The sequence below is a fragment of the Moschus berezovskii genome, chromosome 16, assembly GCF_049115385.1.
Source record: "Moschus berezovskii isolate FMDL1 chromosome 16, NW_MosBer_1.0, whole genome shotgun sequence".
Classification (NCBI taxonomy): domain Eukaryota; kingdom Metazoa; phylum Chordata; class Mammalia; order Artiodactyla; family Moschidae; genus Moschus; species Moschus berezovskii.
In genome coordinates this window covers 45,006,207-45,030,483 of record NC_142475.1, presented here as the reverse complement: position 1 = coordinate 45,030,483, position 24,277 = coordinate 45,006,207, and the positions used below count along the sequence as shown (strand labels likewise).

Here is a 24,277-nt window from a genome sequence, read left to right as displayed (position 1 = left end):
GCTTTGTTCCCAAACTTAGAGGTAAAATATTTAATCTTTCACCATTAAGACGACATTAGCTATAGTTTTTTTTTTTTGTAGATAACCTTTCTCAAGGAAGTTCCCTCCTGTTCCTAGATTGTTCAGAGTTTTTAATCAGAAATGGGTGTTGGTTAAGCTGAATAAAAATGACTCACACCTTTGAGTTTTACTCTTTAAATAAAAGGAATGAAATGGGTGTTGGATTTTGTCAAGTGTTTTTTGTCTACAGAGATTATCATGTGGTTTTTCTCCTTTATTGATATGATGTAAACAGCAACTGATTTTCAGATGTTAAATCAACCTTGATATCATGTGGTTTTTCTCCTTTATTGATATGATATAAACAGCAACTGATTTTCAGATGTTAAATCAACCTTGATAACTGTTTAATCCTTTTATATGTTGCTTGATGTTGTCAAACAATTTATGAGGCTCTGTTAAATATTTTTATTCCCTTTTCTGTTATTCAGACTAGATTATTTCTTTTGAACTATCTTGAAGCCTATGGATTCTTTTTTCTGCCACCTCAAATCTATTATTGAATCCAATCCCTTTACTAAATTTTTCATTTCGGCAATTACTTTTTACCTCTAGAATTTCTATTTGGCCTTACAAATTTTTTAAAAATCTCTTTATTGAGAATCTCTATTTGTTGAGTCATTATCACTATGTTTTCCTTTAATTCTTTCAGCATGGTTTCCTTCACCACCTCGAACATATTTATTACTGCAGTTTTGAAGTCTTTGTCTGCTGAGTCCAACGTCTGGACCCACAGCTTTTTTCCAAGGAATACTGGTTACCCTTTCCTTTCTGTATATATCTTGTAATTTTTTATTGAAAACCAGAAATTTAGATGATACATTTTAGTTACTCTGGGTTTTAATGTTTCTCTCCAGGACTGTTGCTATTGCTGTGGTTTCCTTATTTATTAATTCGCCTAGATTAAATCTGTGGACTCCATTTGCCTCACAGCATGTGGCTGCTGTGTCTCTTCTCAGTTTTTTAAAAAATTATTTTCCTTTTTTATTTTTAAACCCAGTTGGGTAACGTCTATACAGCTTAGTGGCAGTCAATGACTGTACAGTGGTTGTACTTAAAACACCCTAAGCCAAGAAAGCTTCTACTCTGACAATGAATCTGTGTTTGGGTTGGGGATTACATTCAAAGATCAGGCAGTTCTCAGGTCTACTTTGGCTCTACTTGCTGCCAGGCGCTCTTACATTTCCTCTGCAGGGATATGTAGATAAATCAGGGATGGACACTCAGCCAGGAATATGTAGATAGCATGAGCCCTCTCTGGTCTCTCCTGCATGTGTATGAAGTCCTTTGATCAGCTGTGTTGAGTTTATTGAAGCCCCTTATCACTGTATCATTTTCTAAGTCTCTCTAACAAATTTCTAGCTAGTCTATTGGTCAAAGACTGTAAGCTCAGTTTCACTGAGCTGTTAGCTAGCCTTTCCTGTTGGTTTGCTACTAAGATATTTACTGTTACTCACAATGCCACTGGCATGGGTTTTTCACATTCCACTTACATCAAATAAGGCCACTCCTCCAGTGAAACTGCTGATTTCCATGGCTGCTTTGCCTTTGCAGAACTAATGTGTGGGCTGAGCCTAGAGGTGGGGAAAGAGATCAGCTCCAGGCAAGAACACTAAAGAATTCTATCTTTCTCATCTGAAGTTCAGTAGTTTTTCCATCAATAAATTCTTCTCAATTCAGTGAATGCCTCTGACCCAATTCCACATCCTAAAGTTGATGTTTTTGACAATTCAGTCCAGTTTTATTGTTGTTTTTTTTGGAAGATTTGCTGAGCTCTCACTATGCCATATTGGTTGCCTGCCTTAAATGTTATTTTTAATTGCTGTTTCTTTCCACTATACTCAGCTGGTCACCAAGGTCGGCCGATTCTTTCTCTACAATGCTGTATTTAATCACACCCATCACGGTAATTAGCACCCATTCATTCTTGAATTACAACAACAGAAGCGTTCATCACAGTCAATTCTGTATCTGGCTAGTAGAATAACCTTACAGGCACCACTATAATAATATCCCTTGCTTCTGACTGAAGTATGCTTCTTTGATGCAAAGAACATATAATTCATACTGCTCAATCTAGCTGTCAAGAACTTACTCAACTGTCTTGATCTTAAGGAGCATTTATTCCTGGAGCTTCCACTAAACAGTTGAGTTTTTCTTCCCCCATGTATTTCTTGCCAATTTCCATGCTTCTGTTTTCCTTCATGTTGTTTTCCCTATATGGAAAGCCCTTATAATTTGTCTTTCAATTCATAGTCCGTCAACTATTAAAAAGAGCTTAATCAAGTAAATTATTCTGCTCTTGGTCATTTCCATAAGCTACAGTCAAACTTCAAAATTCATATATATATATATATATGGATTTTTAAAACATTTCTGACACTAAATCATGTCGCTTTGCAATCAATCCTCAACTGTTTCTGCATATGCGTTGTTGTTTCTCCAACTTTTTACGTTTTAAATACTTTATTTTTTAGAGGAGTTTTAAATTCACAGCACAGAGAGCTCTCATATGCCCTGTCTCTAACTTTTAATTGCACTCAATTTGAGGGCTTTCCTTATTTACAAAATACGAAATACTTCTTTTAGCATCTAGTACAGTGGTAGAGTACTGGATGCTAAAGAAGAATCTCCTACTTTGTTGCAAAAGAGTTGGGACACAACTTGGTGACTAAACAACAGTGGTGGAAACACAGCTGGTGCTCAGTACATGATAGCTGAATGTTACACTAAAATGCTTTCTGATTTCTCATGGACATTTTCAAAAATCTTTCAGGAAAAATGATCACTTTAGGGTATCTCCCCCACCTTCCTACTCCCTTGAAGAACTTAACTCTTGCAAATATCTCTGAAAGCAGAGAGATATTAAAAATATTTAATAATTAGTGTGGTACAGACACCAATCAAAAGAATCAAACAATAAAAAAGAGTCCTGGAAACTCTTGCTGGCCCAAGAAATGCTCCATTAGATTGTGGGAAGTCCTCAGAGGTCCCAGACATGAGGCTATGATGACAGGGGTGAAACGGGCAGAAACTATCAGCCAAGTGGCGTGAAAGTATTTAGATACTTTAACACTTCGTACAACTATATCAGGAGGTACAGACTGAATACCAGTTCTGCCAGTAAGTAAATTGCTGATCTGGATGTTATAATGAATATAGGCTATATTATCCATAAGATGGACTTCTATTGATCATGAACAGTTTTGCATTTGGACAGCAATATGAGAACAGCAAGTCTCTGAAATGCAAAATGCAGACAAGAATAGGAAAGGGTCAGAAGCCAATGTCAAGGGTCAGTTAGGAGGTATAAGTTCAGAGTACAAAAGGACTAGCAGGCCAAGACAAACATGGCAGACCCTATGTAAGTATCCAGGAGTCAGAGTTCACGGTAAGGTAGGTTCAGCCAGGCAGAGAGTAAGGAAACACTAAGTAAAGATCGCAATAAACAGTTGTCTAGGAAGCAGAAATGTATAAGCAACAAGGAGACTGGCAGCCAGACAACTCTGTCCTGGAGCTGGAGATTTTCTTACTATGTGCTTCCTACTAGGATTTCATCCCTCCCTGGCGGCTCAGACTGTGAAGAATCTTCTCGCAATGCAGGAGATCCAGGTTCGATCCCTGGGTCGGGAAGATCCTCTGGAGGAGGGAATGGATTCCTTACTATGGCAAGAAACTATGCAAAAGCAAGTGCTATCTGCATATGAGGTTAGGTGAACCAGCTGCAAAGCCTATCAGTTGACAGTCTGTTAGAGTGAGAGATACTATAGGTGTGGGTCTTAGTAGAGTGAGGCTGCTTCTTACCAAAGGTACCAGGTCTGCTGGTAGCACATCACTGTACAGGCTATGAAGGGCAACAGAGACATTTTAAAGTAACTATGTCAGCCCTTATTGTTTAATTTCACACCATTAAATATGTGGGGGTTTAAAAAATGTCTTTACATTCCTCCCATCAGAGGATGCAAAAAAAAAAAAAAAAGACCAATGAACCAAAGGGTATTTTAAAAATATGTGAAGAGATATTAGCTATCAACTTAGAAACAAAGAGAGCAGGTCAAATAACTGTTAGTGATGACAGAATAAAATTGAGAATTAGGAAAAATAACCAGTGACTTGCCTGTTTAAAAACGAGTTTTGGAAATGGGGAGAGGCGTGACTTAATTGAAGGTGCATTGCTAAGAGAGAGAAGGTTTTTCAGTTTTAAATAGTGTAATAAATCATGCACAACACCATAATTTGAGTTTACGAGGAACGTAATACTCTTTAGGTTATAAAAGTGACCTCTAGTGGGCAATAACGCTCTCAAATTTGTGACCGAGGGAACTATATTCTATTGATCGTCACTTTAAAAAGGTCTATATAGGCAACAGTTCTCCATTATAACTTTCATATCCATTTAGCCAATTACACACATGTGGTATTTACTGACTCAATAATGTATCTGGTTATAATTCAGCAGTATGAACTGTTAACAGAAAGGTTTTTAGGATATTTCCCCAACGATCTTCAAATCAACATCAAACATCTAGCCCTAGCAAGAGTTGGAATATTAAATTCTTACTTAAATAATTTAAAACAAGAATACTGAACTGGAAATTAAGGAATTACTGAAATGGAATATGTATACAAGTCCAAAACAGAACAAAATGTATTAGGGAAAAATTTTAGGAAACACTTTTGGCCTCTATTTGTCTCCTATGAGATCATAAACATGAAATTATCTTCAGAGATAAATCTGCTGTGAAACACTGAGCTACAGGTAAGATGAGGTATAGAGCAAATAACCACATTGAAAATCTTTTTTACCTTGGTGCAATGGAAAAAGTTATGTTTTTAAAACTTAAAATTTCACACTGTTAATGAAAATAGTTGTTATTCATCACTATAGGGGGCTTCCCAGGTGGTGCTAGTGTAAAGAACCTGCCCGTCAGTGCAAAGACTTAAGAGATGCAGGTTTGATCCCTGGGTCACGAAGATCTCCTGGAGGAGGGGGGCATGGCAACCCACTCCAGTATTCTTGCCTGGAGAATTCCATGGACAGAGGAGACTGGTGGGCTAAAGTCCATGTGGTCGCAAAGAGTGAGATACAACTGAAGCAACTGAGCACGCGTCCATCTTTTCAAGAAAAAAAAAGGAGAAGGAAAACAATAAGGTAATCTCGTGGGTTTTGACTATAGTCCAAAATTATTTTAAGGGTTAAGTTAATAAGTCACTTGTGTGTCCAATATGAGGATATATATATAACCTCTTGGAAACGTGGTCATGATGCACTAAGCATAAATAAAATTATGAGTCAGTTATAAAATGTATGGGCTTCCCTTGTGGCTCAGCTGTTAAAGAATCTGTCTGCAATGTAGGAGACCGGGGTTCGATCCCTGGGTTGGGAAGGTCCCCTGGTGAAGGGAAAGGCTACCCACTCCAGAATTCTGGCCTGGAGAATTCCACAGACTATACAGACCATGGGTTGCAAAGAGTCAGGCACGACTGAACGACTTTCACTTTCACATACTATAAAATGTGTAATATTCAATCTTCCCACTACATTCCCCTGTAACTGATTGTTGGTTCTGGAAACTGGTTATATATTAGAAATGAAGAGACAAAAGATCATTACGGAAACAACAGAATATCCTCTATTACTTAAAATCCACACACAAAACTCAGTTAAGAAGCATTTCTAAATGGGATTTCAAAAATGACACAAAAGTAACCTTTTGCAATTAGTAAACTTTCTTTCAATGTTTCAATGAATACTGATGAAAAAAGATAATTATTTTTCCCTTAGTGAATTAAACTGCTTTCTATTGTAAATAAATCCAAAATTCACAACCAAATCTAACTGTATTATAATATAGGCAACATTTTCAGTAAAATGACACCTTTCCAAACGAAAATGAACTCTGAATGACCATGTTTAGAGTAACATTTGACACAAAATTCAAAAAGTGCATGCCTGATGTTTCTTCCTTCTAGTTCAGGGATTAGATCAACAAACTTTCTATAAAGGAGAGGACAGTAAATATTTCAGGTCTTATAGGCAAAAGGTCTCTATTGTAATTACTTGTTTCTGCTGTTGTAGTGAAAGTGGGCATGACTGTATTCCAATAAAACTTATTAACATTAGAATTCCATGTAGTTCTCCTATCTCATGAAATGTGTGTACAAATGTGTTAGTCACTCAGTCGTGTCTCTTTGTGACCCCATGGATGGTAACCCGCCAAGCTCCTCTGTCCATGGATTTCTCCAGGCAAGAATACTGGAGTTGGTAACCCTTTCTCCAGGGGATCTTTCCAACCCAGGGACTAAACCTGTGTCTTCTGCATTGCAGGTGGATTCTTTACCATCTGAGTTAACAGGGAAGCCCCCATCTCATGAAATATTAATTTTCTTTTGTTTTTTTTCCCCAAAATTTCAAAGTCTAAAAGTCATTCTCAGTTCAGGTGGTAGGCTGGATTTGGCCCACGGGCTGTAGTTTCCTGATCCCTGGTCTAGTCCATTAAGTAATAACTACCCAGTGATAAGAAGCTTTACCTGATGACCTTCCCTCCTGAAATACTTTGTGAAGATATGACTGAATATGTAACTAGGTGTGGTGATGGATGTTTACTAAACTTGTGGCAATCTTTTCACAATATATACATCAGTTCAGTTCAGTTCAGTCGCTCAGTCATGTCCGACTCTGCGACCCCATGAACCACAGCACGCCAGGCCTCCCTGTCCATCACCAACTCCCGGAGTTCACTCAAACTCATGTCCATCAAGTCGGTGATGCCATCCAGCCATCTCATCCTCTGTCGTCCCCTTCTCCTCCCGCCCTCAACCTTTCGCAGCATCAGAGACTTTTCCAGTGAGTCAACTCGTCGCGTGAGGTGGCTAAAGCACTGCAGTTTCAGCTTTAGCATCAGTCCTTCCAATGAACACCCAGGACTGATCTCCTTTAGAATGGACTGGTTGGATCTCCTTGCAGTCCAAGGGACTCTCAAGAGTCTTCTCCAGCACTACAGTTCAAAAGCATCAATTCTTCGGCGATCAACTTTCTTCACAGTCCAACTCTCACATCCATACATGACCACAGGAAAAACCATAGCCTTGACTAGACGGACCTTGGTTGGCAAAGTCATGTCTCTGCTTTTTAATATACTATCTAGGTTGGTCATAACTTTCCTTCCAAGGAGTAAGCGTCTTTTAATTTCATGGCTGCAATCAGCATCTGCCATGATTTTGGAGCCCCAAAAAATAAAGTCTGACACGGTTTCCACTGTTTTGACATCTATTTCCCATGACGTGATGGGACCAGATGCCATGATCTTTGTTTTCTGAATGTTGAGCTTCAAGCCAACCTTTTCACTCTCCTCTTTCACTTTCATCAAGAGACTTTTGAGTTCCTCTTCACTTTCTGCCATAAGGGTGGTGTCATCTGCAAATCTGAGGTTATTGATATTTCTCCCAGCAATCTTGATTCCAGCTTGTGCTTCTTCCAGCCCAGCATGCCTCATGATGTACTCTGCATATAAGTTAAATAAGCAGGGTGACAATATACAGCCTTGACGTACTCCTTTTCCTATTTGGAACCAGTCTGTTGTTCCATGTCCAGTTCTAACTGTTGCTTCCTGACCTGCATACAGGTTTCTCAAGAGGCAGGTCAGGTGGTCTGGGATTCCCATCTCTTTCAGAATTTTCCAGTTTATTGTGATCCACACAGTCAAAGGCTTTGGCATAGTCAATGAAGCAGAAATAGATGTTTTTCTGGAACTCTCTCGCTTTCTCCATGATCCAGCGGATGTTGGCAATTTGATCTCTGGTGCCTCTGCCTTTTCTAAAACCTGCTTGAACATCTGGGAGTTCACGGTTCACATATTGCTGAAGCCTGGCTTGGAGAATTTTGAGCAGACGCGAGAGACGCCAGCCCCGGCAGCGCAAACGCGAGGTGCAACAGACCACGCAAAGAGGCGCGGCTGTGAGGAGCTACCCCACGCCTGAGGCCAGGGCCGGTGGCCGAGAGGAGCTACCCCACGTCCAATAGGGGGTGGTTACGCGGGTGCAGGAGGGCCGAGAGGAGCTATTCTACGTTCAAGGTCAGGAGGGGCGGCCTTGAGGAGATACCCCTCGTCCAATGTAAGGTGCAGCGGCTGCGCTTTCTTGGAGCAGCTGTGAAGAGATATCCCACGCCCAAGGTAAGAGAAACCCAAATAAGACGGTAGGTATTGCGAGGGGCATCAGAGGGCAGACACACTGAAATCATAATCACAGGAAACTAGTCGATCTGATCACATGGACAACAGCCGAATGTGGTCCACTGGAGAAGGGAATGGCAAACCACTTCAGTATACTTGCCTTGAGAACCCCATGAACAGTATCAAAGGGCAAAATGATAGGATACGGAATGAGGAATTCCCCAGGTCGGTAGGTACCCAGTATGCTACTGGAGCTCAGTGGAGAAATAACTCTAGAAGGAATAAAGGGATGGAGCAAAAGCAAAACCAATACCCAGTTGTGGATGTGACCAGTGACAGAAGGAAGGTCCCGTGCTGTAAAGAGCAATATTGCATAGGAACCTGGAATGTTAGGTCCATGAATCAAGGCAAATTGGAAGTGGTCAAACAGAAGATGGCAAGAATGAACATAGACATTCTAGGAATCAGTGAACTAAAATGGACTGGAATGGGTAAATTTAACTCAGATGACCATTATATTTACTACTGTGGGCAGGAATCCCTTAGAAGAAATGGAGTAGCCATCATGGTCAACAAAAGAGTCTGAAATGCAATACTTGGATGCAATCTTAAAAACAACAGAATGATTTCTGTTCATTTCCAAGGCAAACCATTCAATATTAGAGTAATCCAGGCCTATGCCCCAACCAGTAACGCTGAAGAATCCGAAGTTGAACGGTTCTATGAAGACCTACAAGACCTTTTAGAACGAACACCCAAAAAAGATGTCCTTTTCATTATAGGGGACCAGAATGCAAAAGTGGGAAGTCAAGAAACACCTTGAGTAATAGGCAAATTTGGCCTTGGAGCACGGAATGAAGCAGGGCAAAGGCTAATAGAGTTTTATCAAGAGAATGCACTGGTCATAGCAAACACCCTCTTCCAACAACACAAGAGAATACTCTGCACATGGACATCACCAGATGGTCAACACTGAAATCAGATTGATTATATTCTTTGCAGCCAAAGATGGAGACGCTCTATACAGTTAGCAAAAACAAGACCAGGAGCTGACTGTGGCTCAGATCATGAACTCCTTATTGCCAAATTCAGACTTAAACTGAAGAAAGTAGGGAAAACCACTAGACCATTCAGATATGACCTAAATCAAATCCCTTATGATTATACAGTGGAAGTGAGAAATAGATTGAAGGGACTAGATCTGATAGAATGCCTGATGAACTCTGGACAGAGGTTTGTAACACTGTACAGGAGACAGGGATAAAGACCATCCCCATGGAAAAGAAATGCAAAAAAGCAAAATGGCTGTCTGAGGAGGCCTTACAAATAGCTGTGAAAAGAAGAGAGGCGAAAAGGAAAGATACAAGCACCTGAATGCAGAGTTCCAAAGAATAGCAAAGAGAGGTAAGAAAGCCTTCCTCAGTGATCAATGCAAAGAAATAGAGGAAAACAACAGGATAGGAAAAACAAGAGATCTCTTCAAGAAAATTAGAGATTCCAAGGGAACATTTCATGCAAAGATGGGCTCGATAAAGGACAGAAATGGTAGGGACCTAACAAAAGCAGAAGATATTAAGAAGAGGTGGCAAGAATACACAGAAGAACTGTACAAAAAAGATCTTCACGACCAAGATAGTCACGATAAGGTGATCACTGACCTAGAGCCAGACATCTTGGAATGTGAAGTCAAGTGGGCCTTAGAAAGCATCACTACGAACAAAGCTAGTGGAGGTGATGGAATTCCAGTTGAGCTATTTCAAATCTTGAAAGTGCTGCACTCAATATGCCAGCAAATTTGGAAAACTCAGCAGTGGCCACAGGACTGGAAAAGGTCAGTCTTCATTCCAATCCCAAAGAAAGGCAATGACAAAGAATGCTCAAAATATATACATATATCCACCTAAAACTAATACGTTATATTTCAATTATATCTCAATTAAAAAACAAACAGCTAAAAAACAAAACCAGAAGGAACTTGTGGACACAGCGAGGAAAGGGGAGGGTGGGATGAACTGACAGAGTAGCACTGACATATATACACATAGATACTTATATACATATATACACTGACAGATTTTACACCATATGTAAAACAGAGAGCTAGTAGGAAGCTGCTGTATAACACAGGGAGCTCCGTTTGGTGCTCTCTGATGACCTAGAGGGGTGAGATTGGGTAAGCAGGCGAAAGGCTCAAGACAGACAGGATATATGTATACTTACAGCTGATTTACACTGATGGAAGCAGAAACCAACACAACACTGCAAAACAATTACCCTCCAATTAAAAATAAATGAACAAAATTTTAAAAGAAAAGAAAAAACACAAAAATGCTATTAGAACTACTGGACTAATTACTAACATACAAACTGTAAAGAAAAAGCATGTAATTGAATGCCTTAACTATAAGATATATTTGTGTACAATGGGAATTTTATATTGCAAATGAAAAGCCAGCAGAAAAAATTTTATTCCTATAATCATGGGATAAGTTTCAGATAAAAGAAACATCTTGAAATACAAAAACAACAAATACGAAAGCACTTTCCCAAAACAAACATTAAGACTGATGTGTCTTTTTAGTATCTCTCTCAGCATCCTATTTTATAAAAAATAAACAAAAATCAAGTTTCGTGTTGAATTTTGGCAGCTCCAGAACCTCCTAGAAGCTGCCAATGGCAGTGTTTATACCTTCTCTTTCAAAACTCTATGGTCCTCAGCACTGTGGTTTGACAGTGGAGCAAGTGAAAAAGTAAAGTTCAAAACTTATACTGAGTCCATGTAATACAAAGAATGCCACAACTCTATTGCAGCTATTTCTAGGACAATACAGTGAGGCCTGCTTATTACACAGTGTCAGTCTTTAAGTGTCCTTTATAGTAATACAAAGCCCTATTCGTCTTGGGAAATTGTGGCTCAAACCTATGAAGTCCGTGCTTCTTTATATTCAGAGGGACGCAATCCTCCATGACACTATTCAGTGAACATTGACTTAAATGGTGCCTGTACTCAGTCGTGTCCAACTCTTTGGGACCCCATGCACTGTAGCCCGCCCAGCTCCTCTGTCTATAGGATTCTCCAGGCAAAAACACTGGAGTGGGTTGCCGTTTCCTTCCCCAGGAGATCTTTCTGACCCAGGGATCACCCTGTATCTCCTGCACTGGCAGGCGGATTTTTTACCACTGAGCCACCTGAGAAGCCCTACTGATGTGTATACTACATCATGAAATGCTAGAATCAGAAGCAGTGTTGGAACTTGAAAAAAGTAATCTAGACACTGCGAAGGATGTATTCAAGTTAGAGAAATTCAGAGTTACAAATAGATCAATAAAGAAATTAATGGAGATCTATGATGGATTCCCAAAAACAGTTTACATGTATTCAGATTATTTAGATACTTGGAGGTCACATTTGGAGGGCCTCAAGCTGCTTTCATAAAATATGTACCTATAAAGCCACCACCAGAGAAAACAACCTGGGCCAAACATTCTATTTCTCTCATGAGTTCTATCAAATGAATCCTACCAAATCCAAGTCATTCTAAATTTTCTCAGAAATTCATTTCCATGCTATAAATATGTATTGAGTGCCTCCTAACTGGGCTTCCCCGGTGGCTCAGTGGTAAAGAATCTGCCTGCAGTGCAGCAGCCACAAGAGATTTGGGTTTGATCCCTGGCTGAGGAAGATCCCCTGGAGGGGAAAATGGCTGCCCACTCCAGTATTCTTGCCTGGAGAATCCCATGGACAGAGGAGCCTGGTGGGCTTCCCTGGTGGCTCAGACAGTAAAGAATTTGCCTGCCAATGCGGGAGACCCCGGTTCGAACCCTGGGTTGGGAAGATCTCCTGGAGAAGGGAATGGCTACCCACTCCAGTATTCTTACCTGGAGAATCCCATGGACAGAGGAGCCTGCTAGGCTACAGAAAAGGGGCCACAAAGAGTTGGACATGACTGAGCAACTAACACTATCAGCTTTATCATGCCAGAGCCAAGTCACAGAGAATACTCAGGCAAAGAAGATACCACCCTGGACCTCAGTGCTCAGTGGGGAAGACTGATAAGGAAAAAAACAATGGGAAAGTCATTTCATCAGTGTAATGGTGAGATGATGTAAAAAGTAGGTTTGGTTTCTCCAAAGAAGCTATACAGATGGGCAACAAACACAGGAAAAAAATGTTCAATATTGCTCATTATTAGAGAAATGCAAACCAGAACCACAGTGATATATCACCTCACACCAGTCAGAATGGCCATCATCAAAAAAATCTATAAACAACAAATGCTGGAGAGGATGTGGAGAAAAGGGAACCCTCTTGCACTGTTGGTGGGAATATAAATGGATACAACCACTATGGAGAAAAGTATGGTGATTTCTCTAAAAAACTAGGAATAAAACTACCACATGACTCAGCAATCCCACTACTGGGCATACACCCTGAGAAAATCATAACTGAAAAAGACAATCTACCCCCAATGTTCATTGCAGCACTATTTCCAATAGCCAGGACATGGAAGCAACCTAGATGTCCATCAACGGATAAATGGATAAATAAGTTGTGGTACATATATAGAATGGAATATTACTCGGCCATAAAAAGCAATAAATTTGAGGTAAGTTCTAGTGAGGTGGATGAACTTAAAGTATGCTATACAGAATGAAGTAAATCAGAAAAACAAATTACATTAACACATATATAACGGGATCTAGAAAAATGGTACTGATGAACCTATTTGTTGGGCAGGAACAGAGATGCAGACACAGAGAACAGACTTTTGTACACAGTGGCAGAAGGAGAGGGTGGGACAAACTGAGAGAGTAGCATTGAAACATACACATTACTAGACGAGAAACAGATAGCTGATGGGAAGCTGCTGCATAAAACAGGGAAGTGATTATCCTCCAGTTAAAAATTGTCAAAAACAGTAGGTTGGGGGAAGGCTTATTGACTGGAGTGACATGTTGGCTGGATCTGATGGATACAACAAAATCTCTCTTGTAAGCAAGGAGCAAATGGCCCCAGAAGAGGAAACAGTGCAAAGAAAGACAGATACAGGAGAGCAAGAGATGTGGGAACAAACATTCCAAGGCATAAAGTGTGAGAACAAGTTCAGGCACATAGAGGACGTCAAGGTTGAGACTGGAGACACAGGCAAGGACCGAGTCATAATGCCCTTGGAGTTCATCCTTTCTAACACACTGAGCACTTGAAAGAGGATAGTCCAGAATGGGATGTATAAAAAAATATGAAATATCTCAATAATTTAAAAAGTTGATTACAGGTTGAAGTGATAATTTAGATATATTGGGTTAAATAAAAAAATACTACGAAGATTAAACTTAGCAGTTTCTTTTTAGTTTTTAAGTGGGCTTCCCTGGTGGCTCAGAGGGGAAAGCATCTGCCTGCAACGCAGGAGACCTGGGTTCGATCCCTGGGTCAGGAAGATCCCCTGGAGAAGGAAATGGCAACCCACTCCAGTACTCTTGCCTGGAGAATCCCATGGACAGAGAAGCCTGGTAGACTATAGTCCATAAGATTGCAAAGAGTTGGACACGACTGAGCGACTTCACTTCACTTCACTAGAAAATTGTAAATTATTTATGTGGCATTTTATCTCATATAATAGTCCTTGTGGTTGATTCCTCAGTAACTCTTTCACCTCAAGAATTTAAACTAGCAGGGATCTCTTTTCTCTTGCCAGTGACTAGTTTAGATGTGGGCATGTCACAGACACAATCCAGGCCTGAGCTGGGAAGGAAAGATGGCAGGAGGAGTTCCAGCTACAGATATCTTTGCCCCAGAAAGGAGACAGATGGAGACCAGAACTCATTTTTTTTTCCCCTAAGATGTGGCTATATGACCAGTGACACAGAGAACCACTGTGGCCATCTTTCCATGACACAGGGGATAAAGCAGAGGATGGCAGAGTTTATAAATGAAGAAAAATCCAAACCCCTGTTGACATCATTGAGCAGCTTTATCAACCAACCTTGGAGTTCACCCTTCCTCTGAACTTCCTGTTAGGCGAGATAACAAGATTTTTTATTATTTAAGCCAAAATGAGTCAGTTTTTCTGTTAGTTGTGGCCAAAAGCATCTTAGCTAATACACTCCATTACACTAAAGGGCAAGGAAGTATATGTATTATCATTTAGGAGTCTCTAGAGTCGGACACGACTGAAGTGACTTAGCAGCAGCACTACGAAATTCTGTACATAATCTACAATCTACAGTATGATAGTACTGATTGGTGGGATAGCATTTACTTAGATAGTATGTGTCAAGTATTTTTCTCTTTTAATTTTACATTACTATACAACTGTAAGACATTATGAAACAACTACTCAAGTGAGTATGTGAATGTGAAAGTCACCCAGTTGTGTCTGACTCTTTGGGACCCCATGCACTATACAGTCCGTGAAACTCTCCAGGCCAGAATACTGGAGTGGGTAGCCTTTCCCTTCTCCAGGGCATCTTCCCAACCATAGATTCTTTACCAACTGAGCCATCAGGGAAGCCCCAATTACTCAAAGAGACCTGTAATTAATCAGAAAAAGAACTATGAACAGGATTTAATCAAAAGTAGAAAAAATACTAATATTTGTAAATTCTCAGTTTAATGGCTGCCCTTTCGTTGAGATGTCTGCCCTGAATTCTAGTCAAAGCACATGTATTGAGAACAACTACACTTGATTTTACTAACCTGGACATAAACCCTAAAGGCGATATAGCAAGTGAAACAAGTAAGCAAATGGTACAGTTTCTACCTCATCAAGTTATCAGAAGAATTAAATAATGTAAGTAGGGTAGAGCACAGTATCTAGTACACGGTAAACACATTATATATAAATCTGGTTATTGTGCAAACTAGTAGTAACCCATAGGGAGCAGGAAAGGAGGAGAGGCAAGCTGGGGGTAAGGGATGAGGAGGTACTAACTATTACACATAAAATAAATAAGCTAAAAGGATACAGAGTATAAAAACAGAGAATATAGCTAATGTTTTATAAAAACAATAAATGGAGTATAACCTTTAAAAATTGTGAATCACTATGTTGTACACTTGAAACTACACCTCAATTTTTTAAAAAAAGAAAATAAATTTGGCTTGTGTTCCTTTTCTCCTGTAAAATCATTGATTTCTAAGATTCTATGTGTTAAATATGCATTGTCATTTTCTCTGTAAGATAATCTCACTTAGTGATAATGACTAGAGGTGAGTTTACAGCAAATACAAGCAGGCAGGTTACACTTCATCGGGTAGTTAGTGCTTCATTAGGTGGTTGATTTATTAACTCATTCTTTTAGTTATACAAAGCAGGTGAGTTTCAGAGCTAATCTGAAAAAATTAAGGTAGGCAGTGGTAACACTGTTAACCAGAAATTAAGCTATAGTATTTTTACTAATCTTGCTTACCCAGTATTTGTGAAATTGGTAAGATTAATAATAAGTCTGAATGAAAATGAATAAACAGAAAATATACAGACAAGTAAGGAAGTTTATGATTTTGAGGCTGCAATATAAGGTGACTGATGAAATTCAAAGAGACAGAGAAGGACAGGTACTCAGTAACATTTTGGAATGATATATAAAGATGCAGAAGGGTATCAGGCCAGGAGAGAGGACAGATAGCATCTTCTGAGTTATACTAAGACATTTTAAAATTTTTTCTGCAGAATTATTTTTGCTTTTACTAATATATACTCTACAATATAAATTTAATTTCCAAATAGGATATTCTGAAAAATACTGACCAAAATCCTCACTAGCTCACTCTTAACAAATAAGTGTTTTTTTTTAAATTCAACTTATGAATAAGGATGATGGTCCTTGAAATCACCATATGATCTATAAATTTTAAATTCTGAAAGATGACTGGCTCAGAGAGGACTATAATAAGTTACCTAGCTTATTATAAGGACTGTTAAGGCAGTTATCTTTGGATGCCCCAGTATCTAGTGCAGGATTCCTACATAGCTGTTAACAAATGTTTCTAAAACAAAACTCAACACCTATAAATTTAAACTATATTTATATTCTGGACAATTAAACATTCTAAACTAATGTGAATGTATAATACCACATGTCTTATGGTGAATAAGGCAAACACATGTAGAACATTCTCACCCAAACAGGTAGGGACCTCCAGGCAGATACTGCCCTGAATGAGGCTGTCCACTGCCTGGATGAGAATTCAGAGTTCCCAAGTAGGAAACACTGGCCTTCAGACCCTTTCCGTAAAGTCAGACAGGGGCAGGCTAAGACCAGTTTTTGGAGACTAATAATTATTCCAAGAGGCCTTAATCAACCACTGGTATTCAGGGAAGCTCTAACCCAGGCTATTAGTTAAACACAGCACGTTCCCAAGGTGGACCCAACACTCAGAGAACATAGGAAAGGTGATGGCATCCTTCCACATTTCCCTGGGATCAATACCACATGAATAACTGATAAAATAATGAGTCTGAGGTTTTTTTAAAGTTAGGTTTATTGAGGTGTAATCTGCATATAGTAAAATTTACCCCTTTGAGTGTACAGTTCTGTGAATTTGACAAATGTACACAGTCGTGCTTCTATCACTACAATCAAGATACAGTACATCTTAATCACCCCCCAAAACTCCATGACAATATATGGTCAATCGCTCCCCACCATGGTCAATCCCTCACCATCCTCTCCAACAATCGACGTATTTTCTATCTCGATAGTTTTGCCTTTTCCAGAACATCACATATATCACATCTACAGAACATAGCCTTTTGAGTCTAGTTTCTTTCATCTGTTATGATGCAACTGGCCACAAGGCCAGTGAGACTGGGACAGAGTGAGAGCAGTGGCAGGGTTTGAAACTGGACAGGTAGTGGGGCCACATCACATGGGAACTTGGGGGGCCGTAACAAGAGTTTTGGGTTTACAACGGGTGTGATGAGAAGCCAATGGAAGTTTCTGAGCAGCTGAGCAACATGATCTGAATATCTTAAAAATAATTTTGGTCAGCCAGTTTAGAGACTACTGTAGTGGTCTGGGTTAAAAATGCTAAACTAGACTTAAACTACAATGGTAACGCTGGAGGTGGTGAAAAGTGTTCGGATTGGAGATGTAATTTAGAGGAAGACAAGTTAGGACTGGATGTAGCACGTGAAGGGGAGAGAGGAGGCAAGGATGCTTCAAGGGGCGTGGCTGGAGCAACAAGGTAGATTGGTCATTTACCAGGATGGATAGAAGAGAGAGGAGATAAAAGATAAAAAGAGGGAAGAGCAGGTTTGGGATGGGGGAAAGGGAGAATTAAGAGCTCTGTACAACTGGATATCACCAGCATACAGATACTGAACCTCTCCTCCAACTATTTTGTGTATCTAATTTGACCTTGATAGAGACTTTCACTTACTGCTCCCCATCCTGTTACTCCTGGTTCAGAGAGGGGAATGCACTGGTATACCACACATTCAGCTTCCACTTTACTGGGTTTCTAGACTTACATTTATTTTGTAATTAACAAGACAAGCTGTAAACTCAGTATTCTGTAATAATCTATGTGGGAATAGAATCTAAGAGAGAGCAGATAGATACATGTGTGTAACTGATTCATTTTGCTGCACAGTGGAAACCAATACAACATTGTAACTCAACTATACTACAGTAGAACTTCATTTAAAAAAATGAGGTATCACAGTGAGCGAAGTCTGTACTAAGATACTTGATGATGCCGGCAGTGTCAACCTAAAACAAATACTTGGAGTTCCAACAGCCAAAAAAGGAGGAGGAGGAGGAGAGCTGTAAAGGTTCAAGGCTAGAGACGTCTTCCATTTCTCACACTCATTTTCTATATACATTAAGAACAATCTGAGTTTCCTAGGAAGGACTGCTGCTAAATTTTACATATACTCTTTTTTTTCCAAATACTTATTCTCTTGTTCAATTGCAGTGGTTCAGATGAATTAAGAATAGAAAACACTTATTTAATAATAGTAATTATTCTTGCTTTAAAGTACTTTCCTGTTTTCTAGTATTTACAAAAAAAAAAAAAAAACAGAACAAAATAGGTGAAAAAGCATTCAGAGGCCCATCTTTTCACCTGATGAGTTGGAGCCTACGCTTTTGGTATGGTGAGGGGAGTAACTTTTGCTCAGACAGACCCTCGGTATGAGGACATGGCAACACAATGTAGAAAAGCCAGAAGACGTGGAGCAGAGGTTTACTCTGTGTCTGCTCTCCTCTAGGAGTCCAATTACCCAAACACAAGGCAGGGGCACTGATCACACCCCCACCCCCACTTTGCACCTCTGAGGCCACCAAGGCAGAGTGTTTGATAAACAGGATGGTCATTCTAGTCATGGCTCCATCTATGCATCCGTCTATCCACCTATCCATTTGACATATTTCCTAGAAATCTTTTTTTTTTAATCTTAAAATTTCATGTAAATTTGTCACCTGTAATGCAGTTGTATTTCCTTTAGGATAAAAATCTCTTCATTTATTTACCATTGAGTAACTAGCACTCCAGACAAATGCAGAATAAGACCAGTGTGTACACTTGTGCAGGCTGTGCACTATACGTCATGACTGGGAGGGCATCTGCTCTGTAGTTACTGTAGATTTGTCTATTATGATGATTTTCTTTTGCATGCTTCAAGTCAGAGGTGTCTTTTTTTTTCTAATTTGGAAAAATGCCTTATGGGCTAACTGTAGCCCTGCCACTTTAGTATATATATATCCAGATATATGGACTTGGTACAAGCCTGAACCAGCCTCATTATTTGACTCTTGAGGAAGCCAAATTCCAGAGAAGAGACAAGGTCCCACAGCTAGTTCACAGCAATGTTGGGTTTGATTCCGGTCTCCATTCCCAGTCCAATACTCTTTTATAGCAACAAGCTACCTCCACTAACAGTGAGCTGCTCTTCTCAAGTGTGTGGGTTTCTGAGAATGCTTTTATTTATTTGCTTTGCCTAAGGAGAGACCTCTGCAGGATGGATATCTCATGCTGCTGTTGCCCTTTGTTTTTTGGCATGAGTGAATACATAGAGTTGGATAAGCAGCAGATAGACTTCTTGCAAATTATTCATAGGGGTGAAGGTGCTGGAGTGTGTGCTCCGTAAGAGCAGGAACAATGTCTACCACTTATACCATGCCTCTGTGGCACCCGACATAGCTCAGCTTCAGTTTTATACAGGCAAACACAAAACATTCCATTATCTAGGTCAGACCCTGTGCCTCCAAGCCCTGCTGTAATCTCTTCTGCAGCTGGAGCTAACATCAGTGCTGAACCCAGAGAAGCGCTGGCAAGACCTCTAGGTTGCTTCGCAGACTGGCATGCTGCTGCTACTGCTGCTGCTAAGTTGCTTCAGTCATGTCCGACTGTGCGACCCCATAGACGGCAGCCCACCAGGCTCCCCCGTCCCTGGGATTCTCCAGGCAAGAACACTGGAGTGGGTTGCCATTTCCTTCTCCAATGCATGAAAGTGAAAAGTGAAAGTGAAGTCGCTCAGTCGTGTCCGACTCCCAGCGACCCCATGGATTGCAGCCTACCAGGCTCCTCCATCCATGGGATTTTCCAGGCAAGAGTACTGGAGTGGGGTGCCATTGCCTTCTCCAGACTGGCATGCTATTATTTGTTAATGACTGGCTGGGCTCATTCAACCAAGAGCACCAAGATTACTTAGAGCATTGTAAAATGGAGCACTGGAATGAACCTTGCAAGTCAACTAACACAAGGCCCTCACTTAGTATCCTTGGAAACAGAGTCGCAAACAGATGACAGTGTTCACCCAGGTGGCTGGAGCAGCTTATGTATACTGTAGTTAGTAACTAACACTCAGATAAATTAAAATTCGATTTTTGCTCCTTCCGAAACACCACAATGCCTTGTCACCAATCAAATGATGACTGGAAATCCATAATGTCAGGGACATCATGAACTAGAGAGGTATGCCCTTAGGAATGTTTTTCTTAGGTCTTGCTTGGGCTGGACAATAAACCATGTATTTGAGAAGATAACACTATTATGCTCTTTTATTCTTTTCATGCAAGGATACTACTCAGAAAAGAAGAGTCAGGCAAGACTATTAGAAATTCTCAAATTCACTGAGAAAAGGATATGAAAGTGTGTTATGAAAGTTCTGCATGAAAATGGTTAATTTAAAAAGCACAGCTGGTTAGTCATACAGTAAGCTCTATATGTTTATTTATTTTGACTCCAAACTAGAAATTCTATGACCTAGATCATTAGTTTAGTCTAATCTCATGATTATTTTAATTGAAAATATGTATTATGAACAGGATGCATTCTCAAGCTGCTGTCTAAACAATCAAAGGCATTTGTCTTCAGAAAATACACTTTTCAGATTTTTAGCTTTGTTTTAGAACTAAAACTTTTAAAAGTAAAAACAACACTGGAACATCATTTTAATAATATCCCAAGTTATGAGAATAAATGGATGGTTGTAAAAGTTTACTCAGTTATTTTATATTCTGTAATATGAAACTCTCTTCAACAGACCTAAGTCATATATATCTTAGTGAGTTTATCATAGTGAGATTCCAGTGTTATCTATATTGTGTTGCTGACCCTTCTTTCCATATGCAATTATTAAAAATAAAAATAACATAGGGCCATTACTTCTTCCTTATAAGAGAATTCTATGTTTAATAATGAATCACAAACCAGAAGTCTAAAATAATTTACATCTCTTAAGCTACCAGGTTACCAACACACAGAATTTTGATTTCTCAGAAGTCTAGTAAGTGGCACTAGTGGCTGATATATTAGGGTAAGCAAAGCTGTATGTGTGCACATAGCTTCCACTTTGATGGTCTGGGATGTCTTAGCTGGGCCACAGCACAGCAGAATGGTAGTGGCACATTATACCTGGTCATGGCTGGCTTCAATGGAGCTTCCAATAGCATGGAAGGTCATCTGCACAGGGGCTAATGTCAGACAGGTCGCATACTCTTTGCCACTCTGTCTATCGCAGTAGCGCACCTATAACAGAACACACGCAAGCTGCTGAACGCCACCAGGAGGAGGGAGCCAGATGCAATTGGTCCTGTGCAAAGGTTCTAGCCTTCAAGAAGAAATTCACGTAACTTACGCAGAACACAATTTAAATATTTAAAACCTTATCGGGACTCGAAGATCTATGGAGACTCTATTTATTTTAATTAATATTTTATATTCTTTAAAAGAGTATTAGGAAATGCTTTGCAGAGTGCTCTACATTAGTACAGCCAGAAGAAAAATTCACAACTAAATGATACACTCATCTTTTTTTGTCCAACTTTTCATAATGCATAAAGGACTCTAGGGTCAGCAGAAGTCAAGTTCATTTGAATCAAATAAAATTTTGTCAACCTGAATTTTCCTCATTTTTGACTCTATGTGTGTGTGACTGCCACTTGATTGGTCTGACTTTCTTCTATTTTTACATTATAGTTCCTATAAAATCAATGTTATATATACACACACACACATACACATATATATGTATGCATGTATGTATCTCAGTATACCATGTTCTGTCTGGAATTTTGACATTACAATCAAAATGAATTAAACTGAAATGACTTATAATGTACAGACCAAAATAAAGTTACTTTAATATTATTTTTCTTTTAGTTGAATACAACCAACCATTATTAAAACCATGTGTAAGACACTCTTTCAGAGGTAAGGTATGAGGGGTGGGGGTAGGGGAATGTGAGTCCATCTGCCGAATGGAAAAATTTCCATCCTTCCATTTATCTACTTTCAAAAAAGTTCTATCAAGCAGTGTTTAATTCTAAGCTAATAAAGTAAAAATAGTGTTGCTTTTGTTATAAATATACATATATATACACACACACATAATATGGCTCTGACAGAAATGATGATATAAATCCTCATTAAAATGGTTTAATAACATTTTTAAACCAGTAAGGTTGTTAAGATTCACCATTAGTGTCCCTTAAGGCAGGGAAACTTCCTGGAATCTATAAAAAGCAGTTTAGGGTTCAAATCAAGTCAACACACAAAGTTTTGTTTCCAAAGCACTTTAAAGATTTTGTTATAAAAATATTTTTTCCAAATTAACTTTGGGGAAAAGGATTTGATGACAGTTCGAATTCACTGTACCTCCTGAGCAAATTAAAAGTTCACTCAGTGTATGAGTTCAAGAATGTGGGCCTGTTGTTTACAATGCAGCAGTGAAATATGAGGGGGGGAAATGAAACTTACCACATAACAGGTTTATGCAAAAGTCAATCAATGGTGACACTATAATAGCTACAGCTCACAACCATTCATGGTATAGTTAAAACATTATGTCTGATATAGTGCTATCATAAAACATGCTTTTTAAAATAAAATATAATCACCTTCTGACATCAATTGACATCAACTGAAAGACAAGACACTCTCCCAAATACCCAAATTGATAGTGAATATGCTCGTATGTCAGCCAACTTACTGCAGTTTTATTTTTTTCTTCTAGAGAAATGAAAATTAGGAAGGACAAAAAGATCACAAGACAAATCCAGTCAAAAATAAATTTCAAACTTTGTTTCCATCAGTGGCTTGGATACTAGGACTGAAAGATTCAACTTTTCTTGTAATTCACTGTGAGCCTGCAATATCCTGTAAAATATTAGACATCCTACAGACATTGAATATTGGTAGAACAATACATGTAGGACTAAATGAAAACAAGTCTCAGCAGAAGCCAAAGGGCTACTCAGGCCAAGCAAAGTGACATCCACCCAGAACAAGGTTAGGGGCATGGACCACTAGTAAAGTCCAAAGGAAACATAGCTGCCCTTCAAGGTCAGAGGGAACTGGGAAAATCATGTAGTATTTTACATTAACTATAGATGGAGTATAACTTTTAGAAATTGTGAATCACCATACCACACACCTGCAACTTACATAATATTGCACAGCAACTATACTTCAACAAAGGAAAAAAAAAAAGGTGAACATCATTTACACGGAAACCAGTAATGGATGAAACTAGGCTAAGTGTTAGCCTCTTCTAGTCTCTCCCCTCCCCTAGTCCATCTGCAGGGCTTCCATCAGAGGAGTGACCAGGCCTGAAACAGAGGTAGAATGTGGAGGAACATGTCTCAGAAGCAGATCAAGTCCCCAGTCCACCAACCACAAATATTCAAAGGTGCTGGAGTATGAGGAAGACAAGAAGAAATCACCGTATATCCTTCTTCCCCTATGCGTCATGAGCCAAAACAGATGGCTGGCAGTGGGTGGGGTGGGGGGGGAACATGAGCTTGTAGTTTTACGTGAACTGCACTAAATTTTTCAAAACTAAAGGTGACCAGAAAACCATGGAATTTGCCAAATATAAAAAGAAACACAAATGAGAGATATGACCGATCATGGGGAAAAGTGGTGGCTGGAGAAATGAAATCATTCCATGTTTATACCCTCACTGCACTGAGACTGCTCCCTCCAAACAGATAAAAATAGGTAAAAAAAAATATATATAGGAAACTACTGCTTGAGGACACGATTTCAAGTTAAATAAAAAGTTACAATATACACACAAAAAGCCTTAAGAAAGAATCATATTTTATATAATCAATCACTAATAAAACAGGTTGGATATGGCTCTTCAGTTATCTATTCTCTTCCTGGACATAGAAACATTAGAGTTCATAAAACTGAATCTCTAAAGGAGAATAACGTATGAATGACATTTTAAAATTCATCTTTCTAACTCTAAAAATGCTTCCGATGATTCAAAGCATCAGCAGAAACCAAGAATCTTAGAACTCTAGGCTAAAATAATTAGGGTAATAATATTCCACTGCATTCTACAATGTACAAATCTTCAGGATTGATGGGTGAAATATTTCTGCTATAACAGTTGTTTCTACAAATGTGGCCCTAAAATTTCCAATGTACAATGATAATATTCCAGTGTCATAGATCTTGATTTTGATCAAAGAGAAATGAATAAAGATAATTTTAGAAAACTACAGAAGTCATCTCTTATGTTTATTTAAGATTTACTGTTTATGAATCATATCATTTTGCTATCTTTTGTATTCTAAAATGTACA

General features: G+C 39.1%; 1 protein-coding gene across 12 annotated transcripts in view; it reads right to left on the bottom strand.

The window, feature by feature from the left end:
• STAU2 (staufen double-stranded RNA binding protein 2) overlaps positions 1–24,277 on the bottom strand; it is a 322,176-nt gene that overhangs the window by 109,349 nt on the left and 188,550 nt on the right. For 11 of the 12 annotated variants that reach the window (XM_055431772.2, XM_055431769.2, XM_055431760.2 and 8 more), the window contains one exon: positions 21,097–21,210. The exons of the other annotated variant lie outside the window; for it this stretch is intronic. In XM_055431772.2, the coding sequence (XP_055287747.1) occupies positions 21,097–21,210 (114 nt within the window). The remainder of the gene's footprint in view (positions 1–21,096; positions 21,211–24,277) is intronic. 12 annotated transcript variants of the gene reach the window in all.